Raw genomic sequence first — 16,494 nt, 5'->3', positions numbered from 1 at the left:
GAACATGGAAAATGATGTTGCATCTTAGGCAGTGGCACCACATAAAGCACTCTCCTCATTTCTTTAGGGAATTCATGACTTTTGGAGAAGCACGGATGATGACAACAACAGGAAACGGACATTCCTCAGAGGCAGCTTAAAAAACCACTCTTTGTCACCACTGAAATGAATGCTCTCAAGTCTTCCCCAGTGAAATGTGCAGGATCTGTGAACTCTACTCCTCTTGCCCTGGGCTCCGAGCTAGCACCTCGCTTTATGCTCAGCCCTGTGTTTTGCCTGTACTTGTACCTAAGTCTAACAGTGCCTGAAGTAGGATTTCCCCCAAGCTGTCTTTTTCAGACAGCAGCTGATGAAGAAACACTTGTAGCAGTCCAAAAGCACTTAATAACTCAGAGCCAGGAAATAGCAGTGCTCCAAAGGACCTCCTGTCAATCCCCCAATGCTAACATGTAACCTTTCCTCTCTCTGGGTGCAACACATCTTTTCATTCCACCTGGGGACTTTCAGCCTTACTTCACCTCAGCTACAGTCATGAGCATTTCCTTCCTGTTACCTGACACGTAGGGTCTGTCCTGCTCTTTGAAACAATTTGCCCTCACCTTTTTTCGCCTTTGCTCTATGGAATGAGCAGGGAACCCAAGAAAGGCTGGGAGACAGGTCTGCATCTCCCCTGGAGTCTGATGGGAGCCGCCTCGGCAGCTTCCCTTCAGCTCCAGCTGGTCCAATTTTACACACCAAGTGTGAGCAGCCAGCAGGGACTCCAAGCAACACCAACAGGACAAACTGTCTCCAAAAGACAGCAGAAATGAAGTGCTTACTCCTATCAACAATGTTTTAACTCCTGACACCCATTCAGGCAGTCTCTCAAGTCTTCAAACACATCAGCTCTCTCCTGTAGATCCTTTCTCTGTGTACGTGCTCTGAACACTTGGTTTGGCTCAGAGCCTGGGAACAATCAGCAGCTGCAGGGTTAACCAACATTCATAACACACCTGCTCTTCCAAGGAAGGACACGAGGTTCTGTGAAGCTGTTGGCTAATTAGGAGTATTCCATCCCAGAAAGTAAGCAGCTTATAAAATCAGCTTTCCTGGGACGTGGTATTTGGTACTGTGAGGACAATACAGGATGTACAGCTGAGTTAGCAGAACTTTGTAGAACAAATATGCCAAATTATACACACTCCATATTAAACCACAGGATTTTTGTGACTTCCTAAGCCAGCTAAAAAGCATTTATAATGTGGAATTTTACAAAGGGAATTGCTTGAAATTGTAAGAACAAAGACATATGGTCAAATTATTTTTTTGTTTTGTTAATACATACTAAATGCTGTGCATAAATCAATATTTTATGACATACTATGAGAACTTCACACACTCTGAAGAATTCAATTGTCTTCTCATCTTCAGAACTATTATGAGTACTTGACAGTTTCTCTACTAATTTAAATATACTATTAAATATTTTAACCAGAAACTACTTCTTAAGTACATTAAGCAATAAAGCCCTCTGATACTGAAGATTTGCCTATTTCCACCATCTACTGAGTCTCCCAACATGACAAAAGCAAAACCAAAGTTCATCTCTGCAACTCCAAAATGTTTGTTCCAAGTGCAAACAAACTAAAGCACATCTTCAAAGAAGTTTGCAGGAAGCAAACTTGGATTGGAAGCAAAATTGGAAGCACCAAGATTAATTCATGCACTGTATTTGGCACCTGCCTGTCTTGTCTTTTCCTGTAATTCTCAGCCACTGCTGTTCACACACAATCTCTAAGTATGCATCCTTCCTACCCACAGGTTATATATATATATATATATATATATATATACACACACACACACACATACACACACACCAAAGAAATCAAGTTATCCAGTTCCCTTGGAAAAGCTACGATGTTTTACCAATGCCACACTTCCCTGTCCATGGGCAAACACACAAAGGCCAGCAGAGAGAAGCAGGCTCAGAAAAAAGTGCTTCAGATTTATGAGGTTTTATGGTATCTCTGTCAAAGCACTGACAGCACTGATACAAAAGATCTCTTGCAAGAACTGGCTGCAACTGAGATTACAATACAAAGACGTGTCTCATGTAAATGGCTCCACATCTCCTGACAACTCATTTGGTTTAACATCAAGAATAATGGTTCAGAAATGAAGCTGGCCAGTTGATAAGGAAAAATAAAAAAAAAACCAATATAAAATAGTGAACAAGCTCATTTTAAAAGCCATCTTTCTTCATGTTGCTCCCTTAGTAACACTAATCATAACACAATTTAATTAAGGAAGAAGAACACCTTCCTTTAATCCCATCTAAGAACAGATTATAAAGATACTTGTTCTCTCATGTAGCTCTAAGTAGTTATAACAAATCTACACTAAAGGACAACTGGCCTAAAGTACAGGAGCTCCTACTGTAAGAACAATCTGGCAATTTTAAAATATCTTGATTGAAGAACAGACAAATTTATGTTACCTCAAATTGGTTTTGATGATCTGAAAGATCTAAGCCACCACTCCCTAGAAAACAGTGCTTTGAAATCCAGCAAGCAGGGTACCCCACTCTCAATCCTCTCCAATTATGTTCAAAAGTCAAGTCCAAGGAAACATTCCATAATTTATTATGTAAATGTAGTCCCTGCCAAAAAGTGCTTGCATGCAAAACTGCTTACAGTGATTGCATTTGTCATCTCTGGGTGCTTTTGTTTATTCAGTATTTGATGTGAAGTGTCATACTCCCAAAGAAAACCATTACTGAACACATGACAATATCCATAAAGGATCTAAGTGCTTTAAATTAAATCAAATATGTAAGGAATCAAATATGAAGGATGTTAATTGTAAAATAAAAGCTTTCTGGTTTTTACTCACAGATTTGGTAACATTTTTTCATCACACAATGCATGTAAATATTTTAGAAGTAATGTGCTGCTTTTAGAATACTTATGAAGCTTGCACATATTTTGCACAGTGTCACTGTACATCAGGAATTATTTCTATATATAATATTATTTTCTATATATAATAGTGAACAGCCTGTGTCTGTACTGCAGGAGCTGTCTGTGTGTGCCATTTGGGGAGAGCATCAGAGGCCACAGACCAGGAGTTACACTTACCAATGCTTGCAGCTTAGGACAGTGTATGGAAAGTTGTATCAATGTGCTGTCAGTTATCTGGGAATAAAAGAAACCAAACGTCAGCCATAAGCAACAGACTGCAGAAGGGGCAACCCTCAAATAAGGTATCTCCTCCTCTACCAGATGAGGGTTCTGTTATTTCTGGAAACAACCCATCACCTGTTACCCTCCAAGTATTTCCCTGTATAGAGTTTCCCAATAATTATTTTTATTTCTTACCATAAACACAACACTATTTATAAAAACCAAAGAAGATCTAGATGAAGGTGTTAATGTACTGCATTACACTGGACATTCAATATTCCTTTTCATATTAAATCTCACCAAAACACACTCTTCCAAGTCCATCTTCTCCAGCTCATGGCAATTCTACAATAAACAAAAAATGAACAGATAAACAAGAAATCAAATAAAACAACATATAGACATAAAATCATGCACAGGACTTATAATATGGGACAGCACAGCTTGCAAGAGGAAATTGTGATCTAAATCCCTTCAAATATTTGATCACCAGCAAAAGACAAAAAAAACCTGTTAAATAAACAGATAAATTAATAAGCAATACCCCACCTCCCTCTGAAATGTCTAAATTTCAGCCTTTCTCCTATGAAGTGGAATGTCTCCTCCTTGTCCTGTAAGGTTTGAACAGGATATACCAGTGCTCAGCAGCCCTGCTTCCCTGCCCCCCTCACTCCAAACCCATGGTATTTACAGCCCATGCACTAAAGCACACACATGAATCCAACTTCTGCCTTTATCAGCTGCACCTAACTCATCTGGAATACCCTTAAGCCCATGGCACATTTCTCTTCGTTGTCATACACTAGCAAGAAGCCTTAAAACCAAATTGCTATGCCAATGAATGGTGAAAATATTAAAATAGGGTCTACTTTAATGGTGGAGGGAAGCTGCATGTCACACCTACACAAGCAATTTTCTCAGCAACTTTCTGAGAGACCCCCAGCAAGCTTTCAGAAATGTTTTCAATATATGATCATCACTATTTTCAAGAAAAGGATGTAACCTTGTGACCTTGCAGCAGACCACACAGTGCCAAACCTCGGCTCAATTCCCAATCTGTTTTTTCCAGGAACAGAAAAAAAAAAAGGGTTTAAGAGCAGGCTTGAGGTGACTACCAAGAGCCTGAGGATGTAGTGCTGGACAATCAGAAAACCACTTTAACCACTCTGTCTACCAAAAAGAACCATTTTCATTGAGATTAAGTATCAGCAGCATAAATCCCATTTACAGAGTATAACTTTTGCATTCAGATTTCCTAACCAGCAAGCACACAAGTCTAATATGAAGCATTTGATACCACCAATATGCTTACTGTACATATTTACAGCATGAATCAGGGCACAAGTGCTTTTAGTTTATAATGTATAATGTAAGTGTTCTTTAATTTAAAGTTATCTTCAGAACAATCTATTATACACTGATTTTTTTTATGTAGCTATCACAAGGGCCATCAATATAAGGGAAATTTGGCTAGAATACATGACATGAGTTTAGACTTGTGTTAAGTGTAATAAATACAGCTGAAACAAATGGAAAAAGAGAGGGAAAAAAGTGAAAAATGCAGTGATAGACAGTAAATCAGATCAAGTTGCAGATCTAAGTATAATCCATAAATAAAATAGCTTTTTAGTCCCCTCCTCCACTGGCTTATTTCTACTTTAATTTTCCTCTTCTCAAATTGCTTCCCAGCAGGACTACATCAATTCACAGCTGCTCAGCAGCAATGAAACAGGGCAAGCTGTAACCTTCTGAAATGACCCTTACCCGTGCGAGAAGGGTAAACCCAGCATCTGTGAGATGTGAACATCTTGCAGCTTCTAAAATCCTGGAAAAGTTTTAAATGTTAAAGAAAACATTAACATAGAGAAAAGCAAAAGCATTTGAGATACAAATCTGTCTTCTGCAACTTTGAAGTTCTCAATAGCTAAAGTATGTGTACATATACACATATACACCCTCCCTGACATTTTTCACTGTGATTTGAAATTAAAACAACAGACTTTTAATCCAGTTTATCAGAAGATTCTGACAGTCACAGAATATTCAGTGGAAAAAAATTATTCACAATTAGAGCAATTTTAAACTCTTGTTTCACTAAAAGCATAGTGACCAAGTTTTCTCATGTGTTATCTAAGGAAAGATATGGGAAAATAAATCCTGAGTTAAAGAAAGTTGCATCTAAAACCTGTTATCTAAACACAGGCTGCTGGGAAGCACAAAACTGAGAAAGTGCTTACTTGAAATCCCTTCAGAGCCTCTGCATGAAGTGCAGTGAAGCAAGTTACCAGAAGGCAAGGAGCTAAAAATCTCCAAGCCCACAGTAAGAACAACAAACTATATCAACAGAACTTTAAAGAAAATGACAGTGTTTTGGAAAGATAATCCTAACATTCTTCCAAGAGGCACTGGGAAGCAGTACTGACAAAAAACCCAAAAAGGTCAACTGCCCCAAACAACACCACTAGTATGCACACCAGGACTCCATCCCACTAATGATTTGTTGTTGTTTTCTTTGCCCTTTTTTAATGAACACTTTCCTTTGCAGGTGGAGTGAGTATCAAGATGACAAGATGAATAAAGGGAAACCACAGTGCCGTGGGATGAGCAGCACAAACTAAGTGCAACCACAGCTGCTATACCAGAGCTGGTGGAGAGAAGGCAGGGAAAGAGGGACAAAAGAATTTTTTGTGGCACTACTGAGAGACCTCCAGATCCTTCCACTGGCTTAGGAGGTCATTAGAACACTCTCTCTCTTGAGAGAAAGTGCAAAGGGAAAAGCCACACTGGGTGCATGAACTAATTGCAACCCCACTGAAGTACAGGATGTGGGGCTCTGACTACAACTTTGCTGGATCAGCCTCTTTCAAGCCAAAATCAAAAGGACAGCCAATTTAGAGCTGAGCAGCCCCACAGGCTTGAAAAGCCACTTTAAGAGTTACAGTCTTCAACAAGGTTCACAAATATGAGGGAAACTCAAGCCAAGTACAAGACAGGCACCTCTTCCCAAATAGATGGTTTTAATACCTCTGGGACTTACTTTACAGACTCACATTCAGGAATTCTGTGCCCTTCCATCAAGGGCAGTTAGCAGCCTATCATAAAATACTCTCAGCTACTCTAAAAATTGACTATAATACCAAATAGGAAGGGGAGAAACACCACCACCACAAAAAAACCCTCATGATTCAGGTCACATTTGTCACCCTTCTAACTCCTTTCATCTCTTACCTTCTACAAACCCCATCTCATTACATAGTTGACTTTAAAGAGGGGCTGGAGAGGGAATGACATCTGCAATGATATCCAAAATAGTGAGGATGCTACTTCCTGCACACCCAGTTGAAAAGACAACTATAGAAACAGAGGAATAAGAAACCAGAAGATAAGCAGCTCTAGCATTCCTGAAATTGGGTGTGCAGACAGCCAGGGCAGGAGAATGGGAGTGAGCTGTATACACACATGCTGCATCAATCAGGCCCAGAATGAAAAAACAGGTGGGAAGGCACTGGGCAGCATGGAAATAATGAGCAAAGTTCTAATTTTTGCTTTTGTTTTAGTGATTGTGCTTAAATACAGAGAGCTCTTTTTTCCTGTAACAGCTGACATGAATTTCCCACCCAGTGATTTGTGAAAAAGTAGCTAACATAGGAGCTGATGAGGCAAAATGATATTCAAAGCAGATTCTCCACTCTTATGAAGAAATGTTCTCCAAGACAGAGTTGCATTCATTGCCTACAGCTGCTTTTTGGGCACACCTGGAATGCCTCTGCACTCAGCACCTCCCTCCTCCTGTGGAATAGCAGCTGGTGGGGCTAAAAGGAATATGATCCTGACTTTCACAGCCCCACCCAAAGATATTCATGGTTCACAGGTGCTTTTCTTGACAAGCCTTACCAAAATACCTACAAGTAGTTTAGCATTAAAAAGTGCTAATAAAGGAGAAAAAGAGAGAAGGTACCAAGCACCTGAAAGAGCAAATGTAAAGAGGGATGACATGACACCTGTATGTTGATGTGAGATAAGAAATATAGCTGAAGAGTCTGCTGAAAGCTTGGCCTAAATTTTTGTCCAAGGAGATATTTGTGACTGGTAACAACTGAATCAGGGAAATGCAGCAGTATTATGGAAAGCAGCATAGATACATATAGAACATTCAAGATCCTGAAGTGAAATGAGAGTAACACAGCACAGAAAATACTCAAAAATTTCCTAACAGGGCCAGCAAGTCCAACAGAGGCAGCAGAGTTTTCTTTCACACTCAACACTGAAATATTCATAAGGTACAGAACAAGTGTGGAATTACATTTCCCTTTGATTTCCAACATAATTTTTATCAACTACTTTCCATCCATGATCCCCAAAGTCTAGCTGTAACCAGCTGTATCCTTTGTTCTTCCAACGTGCAGTAATCCTCAGCGGTAATCACTGCAAAGCGTTGTTTTCTTTCTCTGTGCTGTTCCTCATTATAGGAGGAGAGCAGCGGACGCCTTCCCCCTTGTGGCTGACAGTTTTCCTACCCAAGTCGAAACAATTCCTGGTGCCCTTGGAAAGAATTGCACAACTAACAGCAGTTCAGACCTCCTTTTATTTCCCATCTGAGATGCTAATAGAGAAAATGAGAGAAATGCTGGAAAAAGACCAGCAATAACAGCACAGCTTTCTAGGGAATGCCAGTAAGCGGTGCCAAAAGACTCCTAAGCCCCTAATAAATATGAACAGGTCCCTGTTCAAAGACAAAGGGGACTGCCAGCCTGGAATTGTCTTAAGGACAGGTCTTCTACACTAACAAAAGCTCTTTTTCACCCATTCAGCTAAAGGAACACTGTGTGTCAATATATGGTACACTGGCATTTGAATGCAGCATCCCCTAAATTTTACAAACTACTCATTCCTCCACTATCTGTGACTTAAGGATAACAAGTTCTGACTCCTGCATGTTGCTGTCATAAATGGCAATTCGTCATCCAAAAATCTTGTCTTTTTTATTTAATTTACATTAAAATTAGAAGTATTATCTGTCTCTACAATATATCTGCATAATCAGGGAGCTGCTGATGGTTTTTTGGTTTTAAAGCCCACCATAACACATATGTTTGCACACAGTGTGGAAGTTTATATTATCTTTAACTGATAAGCCCCTATTGTTCAAATATCTCTCATAAATATCAGTCCTCAATGCTTGCAAAAATGTGAGCACACTTTATTTCAGAGTTTTAGAACACCAGGCTGTACTGCAGAGCATATTAAAAGCACTTTTATAATAAAAACTTTAAATATAATAATCAGATATAATTTAGCTATTTTTTGTAATAAAAATAAAACCACATCAGAGTACAAACACCACAAGACACAACACAACCACAGGTATTTTTAGCTTTTAAAAAATTAATGGGCTTTTTATCTTTTTTTTTTCTCACTTGTAATTAGTACTTAAAATATTTAGCTAGAAGCACAGAATTGAACTGCTGGGTTCAGCACATCTTATTTATTATATGTTAACTCTTGTTTTTCTGATATACAGTGAACTACATTCATATGAAGCTACAGAGGACCAGCCCTCAAGTTCATGTACTCGTAATTTAATGTTTTGGTTGCAAATGCAGCTCATCTTCCGAAGTGAATTTCTTAGATCAGGCAAGTGAGAACATGACATACAACACACTCATGACATACTTACTTCAGCCTTGGACAGTTCAGACCAAGTGCTGTAAGAGAAGCATCTGTCAGGTTGCTACAGCCTGAAACACAGAGTGACTGCAGTCTATGGCATCCTCTACAGATTTTCACAATGCCTTCATCTGAAATTTGCTGCAACACAGAAGAAGACTGAAGTTACTTCTTTATCAAGCAATCAGCCAAGAAAAAAACTCAAGACACTGCTACTGAACTGCTACTATCACACCATATAACCAAGGCAACCTGGATTTTCAACCAAAAAATACAGTTGTGAAACCACATAAAATGGTAACACTGAAGATAAATCAACATTTACAATTCCTACTTAATTATGTATTTTTCCATAGACCATAAGTCCTACTCTAAGGCATTCTGAAGCTCAAAGTGAGAGTTGTTTGTTGTTGTCTTCCTCTTTCACTTTGCTTTTGTTTTATAATTTTTTACTTTTTTTTTTTTTTTTTTTTTTTTTTTTTTAAATTGTGCTCACTTCTTATATATTGCTGGGGTCCATGTCTTTTGTTAAGTGACTGTGTAAATTTGGGAACAGTGCAAAAGAGATCTTAAAGCATCATAGCAGGAGACAAAAAAAAGAGTACCTAATTTGCACTGGAGCAGTAGGACCCAAATGCAAAATCCTTCACCTACTGATAATTTTTGAAGCAATAGTTACAGGGAAACAACTACATATAATCGATTCTTTATGGAAGGTAAGGGTAAAAGCCAGATTTGCCCTACCCTATACAGCTGCCTTTAGATGAAAGACTTAACTCAAAAGAGGACTTCTCATTTCTCAAAAACATTTTGTAGTAGATATTCTGTAAGGAGTAACTCCAAATTTAGAATATGAATGAGTAAGTTTTCTCTCTAAAACAGGAACTGTAAGAAATATCCCCACTGCACACAAAATAGCAACAGGAACTGGATTACTGTGTGTGTGCAAAAACGATTTTGTTTACAAGTCTCCTGTTCTGGAAAAAACTCTCTCCTCCTCCTCCTAACATTATGAAATTAATTTTTCTGCTGTGGGGAACCAGTTGTTTTATTTCCTGGCTTAATAATACTCTTGCAATAGTAGCAAAGACCCCCACTGTATTTTTAATAGAAAATACACAAGCCTTGTATGAGCCCCTCATTTGAGTAAGCTCATACAACTGTAGCAAATACCATTATCACAAAAATATCCTTTCCAAGATGAAAACAGGGTGAGAAATAGCAGTAGCTCAGCACAAAGGCAGATTGCCTTATGACCCCCCTCCCCAGCCCAGCACTTTTAGAAGTTTAATCAGAAGTTTAGATCTGCAACTAGATCAGTCAAATTACTTTCATCAGAAAACAGAAGTCTTGTTTTTTTTTTCAGGGATACAGAAGGATTTGTATAATCTACAGGCAGAAGATAAGTTTTGGAGTTCTGTCCAAATCAGACAGGTACTTCTAGATTTAACTTTCCAAAATCATGTTATTTTCTGGAACTGTTCTGTTTCCTTTGAGAAATACTCATGACACTGTTACTGGGAAAAGGGACTGCTTTGAAGGCAAGGGCTATTTAAATTTTATGCTGCTATAAAAAGCCCTCAAGTCATATATTAAAAATTTTCCAGTCTGAAATTGCTTGTAATTTAAATGCCCATATCATTGTCAAGAAAGAAAAGTGTTTGAAAAATGCCAGCAAGTTTCTAAAAATCTTTCTCTTAAGATGGAACCTTTCAGATGTGCAGTTTCCAAATCTAATACTTCATTCCATAGCTGCTGGAGCTGGCCTGGCATTTTTACAGGGCCCACAAAACAGAGTCACTAGAATTACAGTGGGGGGTCATATAAAGCAAAAGGAGACCTGCTGTGTAAAAATCCCTTTGATCATATGGAGCCTGGATGCCTCTGGAAGTGTGCTTCCAAGCCATAGTAAGCAGGACACACCTCCAGTGAAATACAGCTTTAGAGCACAATATTAGGTAGGACACACAGACTGGCAACTCAAAAAACTCAAAGGAAAAAATACTTTCCCTTGGGAGGTTTTTTTGTTTGCACTACATAACAACAAACATCCTGACCAAGGGAAAGTTCTGGTGCACTTCTGTGCCAGTGCCACTGTTAAGTGGGGGAGATAAGAACTAATTATTATCAGACATCTTGAGATCCTTCCACAAAAGCAGTCAGAAAAGGCTAGCCTTGATCTATCTCATTAGTCCCAGGAAAAACACAACAGAAAAAGAACATGTGAGAAGGACAGCAAAAGGAAGAGTAAGAGGGGAAGAAATTGCATACAGACCTTATTTAAGTGTGGTTCTGACAAAAAGAAGGAACTTGCCTTCACTGCTCTTATCTTTAAGTGCCCAGCTTCAGTGGGCACCTACATTCAGACTGAAAAATTCTCTTTCACTAAACACCTAGCTCATGGAACCTCAAGCTTTGTATTTGTATAGTTCTTATTTTCTGCAATTTTAATGTAACTTTTAATAATACCTAACACTCAAAAATATTCAACACTTTAAAGAAATCTATTAGGTTTGAACTTAAGAAAAAATGTTCCCATGCCACATTCATTCTGGAATAATCTGTAAAACAGATTTGAAAGTTTTGCAGGTTTTTATGATACCTTTTAGCAACAAAACTAGAAAACTTTTCAAAAACAAGCAAACAAAAATATAATTTCATTATTCAACTCTGCATGCCTGAAACAATGAAATTCTAATTTATTTCAATATCTTTTAATGCCTAATTGCAGGGAAAGAATAACAACTTAGATATATTTAAAATCTAAAAGAAGGCCTTTCCCATTCCTGAAAAGTCACATCAGTAACAATGAAAAAGAACCAGAGCAAGGAAAATTTGTGTTCTCTATGTAGAATTAAAAGTTCATGAATGATTCCCAGGCATTTCATTACTAATGAATGTGTTCTCCATTAATATTGAAAAGACATGCCCTTCTGCCACTTAAGACAGCTCTGAATCATCTTCAGCTATGATGCCATTACATTTTACTCTCTATTTTGGAGCCCAGAACATGACTTCTGCTCAATTAGAAACCTAAGAATTATGAATAGACCAAAATGCTATACAGTTAATGAAATTTGAATGAATGCAGTTAATTCTTACTCTGGAGCTTACCACAGTTAGAAGATGTAATGAGGGGGAAAAAAACCCAACACTTCATGTCAAAACTCAGCTGTAGAAACAACCAGCTCATTTAAAGCTACTATTCCACACAAAATCCTGTAAACTGCAGAAATGTACCATCTTACTGAAGTGTAAAGCAGATCAATTCATTAGCATTCAAAAATTATTTCTAATTTTTAAAGAATGTACCTTTGGAAGTTTCAAATACTTACTGTACACGATTGCAAATTCAGGATTACAAGCTCATGACAGTGATTTTGAATGTGTTTCAACGCTTCATCTTCTAACTGGATTTAGTAATTAAATTGAACATAGGAAAAGAAACAAGAAATTAAAAGCACAGCAAAGCAGCCCAAAAAATGTACACATCTTGCAATATGGAACAAAATACTATAACAAAAATGACATTTTTTAATTCATGGAGATTTCAAAAACCCAAAATAAAATTTTATTCCTAAAGGATCGCCCAAGCAATTATGTACCTGTGTGCAACCTCTAAGAAATAGAGCTTTTAGTCCACTACACCCTTTCACCAGTGCTTCAATACCATCCTTCGTAATCTGATCACACCAGGAAAGATTCAAATGTTCCAGATTTCTGCAACCCTCACTGGGAGAATTAAAAAAATACATAAAGTTAAATCCAGCCTTCAAATAGTCATAACAGTGGGAAACCCAAATTAAACACACTGTTAGAAATTAATGATAGCCAGTGGACTGTGCCAGGCCTCCACAGAAAAGTCATGAGAAAAGACCACACACAAGCACCACAGTCTACACCCCAGAAGTCCTAGATATAGAATACAGCCAGTGCTGATTCACAGTATAAAGGTTCAGCACCAATTTTTTAACTTTATTAAATGCTGAGCAGCTCTTTAAACACTTTTCTTCAACACAGAACACTGAATATTCTTACCTTAAGCCTTTTAAAGAACTGTTTGTAATGGCTACGCAGGATGTCAGATCCAGATGTTTCAGCTTGGAACAGAATCTGCTAAGACTGTAACACGTGCTGCAAAACAGCAGACACACTAAAAATACCTTCAGCTACTTCTTTTTCCAAATTTTCCCATCAATCAAAAAACCTCTTTGACTTACCTGTCAGTGATTTTTGTGCACCCATTCAGATTTAAGTGTTCGATGTTTCTGCAGTTCTGTGCAAAGGTCCTAAAACAGCAACAAAAAGCTGAATTAATATAATGTCCTAGTGCAATGCAGTCACTAGAGAGCGCTCTGTCCCGTACCTCCTCCCACCTTGGTCAAAAAGCCTGATTTTCAAGCCCCAGAGCAACTGCAAAGTATGGCTCAAATACATCTGTCTCAGTGGTTGCTTCTTCCTTTTCCTAGCTAAGACCAGTTTCTGATCTTAGGAAAGTGTTCTTTCTCTCTCAAACACCACTTGGGCAAGGTGGTTATTTCTGTCATATATAAGCATATATCTTGCTTCAAATACTGTAACAAAAAACTCAAAGGGCATAAACAGAAAGCTTCAGGTGTTACATCAGTTAAACATTAGGCTTCTGGGGAGAGTTTTTTCACATCTCATTACTGAAGCCTTTGCAAGCCTTAATAAGGCGCTTGTTCCCACAGCAAATGGAAAGGGACACACCTGGTGCAATACCAAAGTGTAACCTAAGCCTACTGAACCATCAGTGGAATAGCTCTGTAGACTGCAAATTGCTTCTTCCTTATTTTAAAAATTAAAAAGTATCAGTGTGCTCTACTGGGTATGAACTTTAAGGAAGATTGGAGCTCCTATACTGCTGAGAGCCTGTATGTATCATTGTACTAATTACCCTGAAGAAATACATAAACTTTCTTTTCATCTGTGCAAAGTAATATTTACAGCTGCACTGCATTTCAGAACACTGTTTTTATACCCATGTTTCCTTCAAATGGACTTTATTGGCAGCAGGGAAGGAAACACACAAAAACAATTAGTCTGGAGTCTTGCCCTGGTTAACAGATCCGACTACATGTTCAGCTGGTAACAACTTCTGGCTCTCCAGTGTGAATTGAAAACAATGGAAAAAAATCCCAGCAAGCAGTTATACTGGTGAGAGTTTCCACTTGAATTCTCAAAACAGCTATTCCAAAATTCATATACTGGAGGAAGATTTACAGTCAAGACACCCTCCAAATCACTTGGAAAGATGTTACACTTTGGAGGAACAGCAAACTGCCTCTGAGATTCAAGCATGGGGCATGTCCTGACAGACCTGCCACAAGCACTCAGTGCTTACACGACCAACACCTACATCAGTAATTGGTTATTTTACTCAAAAGTTGATGTAGAAGAAGGATAAATAGAAAAATTAGTATCACCCACAAAACTAGTCTATCTGGAAACAACTAAACACAAATAGCCTTAGAGCAAAAATCACTTTCAGAACAAGTACCTGAAAATTAATGCTGCATTTACTCTAGAATTTACTCTAGAGACAAAAGTCAATGAATTGACTTACTTGTAAATTTTAGAAATAGCTAAAGGTCAGAGGACACTAGTTTAATGTCCTCTGCTTAACAAAATCATTGTGCTTATATTTTCCACTTAAGAATGGTCACACTACATCAGACTGAACACCATCCAGCCCAGACTCCAGGGAGAGAGGAGGAAACTGTAAGTGCAAAAGGCCAGACCCCAAAGCCTTCCTCCAAATGTTCTTTGAGCCCTAAAGCACTTGTGGTTTAGGGACCATCAGCTGGAGGTAGGATCTCTGGATTTAAATACTCACAGAAATATCCAGAGGAACCTGGCTAAACAATTTGCATTGGAAAAAGCTTCTATGGATTCAAACATTCTTCTGAGAACAAACTGCACGGTTCAGCTCATGCACTGCATGAAAGAAGGGTCACTGTCCTCTCTAGAGCCTCCCAAGATGTGTCTTGTTGCCTGCCTGTTCTTATTTAGACCAGGAAGAGAATCCCAGATGTTTTCTGATTTTGTAGGCACTTAGTTCTATTAGTCTTTATCCTTTCTCCAATTGCTAGGGTCATCTCTTGTCCAGACTAGATGATAAACAATAAAATGACCACTAATCTTGATAATCTGACTGTTGTAGGATGACAGAGTATTGTCTGAAAACATTTTAACCACTTGAAAATATCAATCAATGGAAGAAAAAGATGTTTCAGAAAAGCACAGCTTTAATTTCTTAGTTAATTTCTGGAAAATAACAGAAGCTATATTTTGATCTCAAATTGATCACTCATTTAATCAACATTAAGGCATTTAGTACTTATCTAAGTATCCTATCCCATTTTGGTCATCAGTCAGGACTCAGAAATACAAACAGACATAACAGTAATCTAATTTCATTTAGGCACATTAGGAAACAAGTGATGTCTTAACAGAGAATTTTACTTACTTTAAAGAGGAGTCTCCAACACCAAGACATCCTCTCAGACTAAGCTGTCTCAGGAACCCACCACACCTTTTTGATATATTTTCCACAACACGACCCTTAAACCAAATAAAAGGAAGATTTAGCTGAGTTTTATTCTGACATAATATCCTAACCAAATTAAAAATCCCAGGAGTTAAGACTAGCCTCAGCTATACGCCACTGGAACTACAACTCTTTGAATTTCTTTTGCTGCTTTAAGAAAGAACAGTTACCTGTTGAGAATCTCCACTCACACTCAGGTGCTATTCAATTCAATCTTTAATTCTCTCTTCTTCCTTCAATCACACACAGCTCAACTTTTTGTCACAGAAGACTTTACCCACTAAGACTGCTAAAATGAGCTTCAAGTTTTCTAAGATGTGCCAGGAACTGCCCAGAGGTGGAATGGAAGGCTTGGCCTCTTTATTCTTTATTCTCAGTCACTCCTACAGCACTTAAGTTGAAATTGCCCACAGAGACCTGCTTAGGCCAGTACATCATGACAGCCTTCAGTAAGTCCTTGTTTTACAGCTCCTGACACAGGGACACTTGCAATTGAAAGGTGCCAAGCACCTTGATGGGAGCAGCCAACAATAGGACTAATACCTAACAGCACTATGCATTTTTTTTCCTCCCCCTTTATTTTTTGAAAGAAGAAATATGTATAGAATTACAGGTTAGGGGATTTTTTTGTTGTTATGTTGTTATATTTTATTGTCCTTCTCTAATATTAACATTCTGGCCTTCACTATGGGAAAATATTTTCTTATCAGTGCTTGTTTCTTGGTCTCTAAGTAACATTGCTTGTCTTTTACTACAAAGAATTTACACTGAAACAAAAAAAACTGAAAATCATATATTTTAAAAATATTTTCAATTAATTAATATTATTTCTCAGCAAATGCCAAATACCTTTACTGTAAGGATAAATTCTTGAATGAATAACATATAACACAAGTTCAATTTACATTGCAGAAAAAAGCCAAATCCTAAAAAATTATTCAAAGAAAATACAAACAAACAATGAGGTAAATTTTCCCCAACCCATTTATTTCTTTAATCACTTAAAACCTTCCAAACACCAGCATACTAAAGAAGACAACTTTAGTGCATTCAAATGCATTTAGCCGTTTGAATAATTTGTCACTCAAAAAA

The 16,494-nt window shown here is 37.9% G+C and overlaps 1 protein-coding gene across 2 annotated transcripts in view; it reads right to left on the bottom strand.

Annotated features, from left to right (window-relative positions):
* FBXL2 (F-box and leucine rich repeat protein 2) overlaps positions 1–16,494 on the bottom strand; it is a 51,551-nt gene that overhangs the window by 3,667 nt on the left and 31,390 nt on the right. For both annotated transcript variants that reach the window (XM_086846482.1, XM_086846493.1), the window contains 9 exons: positions 15,322–15,416; positions 13,052–13,120; positions 12,870–12,984; positions 12,437–12,563; positions 12,167–12,241; positions 8,842–8,972; positions 4,929–4,989; positions 3,465–3,509; positions 3,120–3,176 (listed from right to left, as the gene is read on the bottom strand). In XM_086846482.1, the coding sequence (XP_086702608.1) occupies positions 3,120–3,176; positions 3,465–3,509; positions 4,929–4,989; positions 8,842–8,972; positions 12,167–12,241; positions 12,437–12,563; positions 12,870–12,984; positions 13,052–13,076 (636 nt within the window). In that variant the 5' untranslated portion in view covers positions 13,077–13,120; positions 15,322–15,416. The remainder of the gene's footprint in view (positions 1–3,119; positions 3,177–3,464; positions 3,510–4,928; positions 4,990–8,841; positions 8,973–12,166; positions 12,242–12,436; positions 12,564–12,869; positions 12,985–13,051; positions 13,121–15,321; positions 15,417–16,494) is intronic.

The sequence above is a fragment of the Cyanistes caeruleus genome, chromosome 1, assembly GCF_971803275.1.
Source record: "Cyanistes caeruleus chromosome 1, bCyaCae1.hap1.1, whole genome shotgun sequence".
Classification (NCBI taxonomy): Eukaryota; Metazoa; Chordata; class Aves; order Passeriformes; family Paridae; genus Cyanistes; species Cyanistes caeruleus.
Note: the sequence above shows the minus strand (reverse complement) of the source record. Positions and strands in the feature narration are given on the sequence as shown.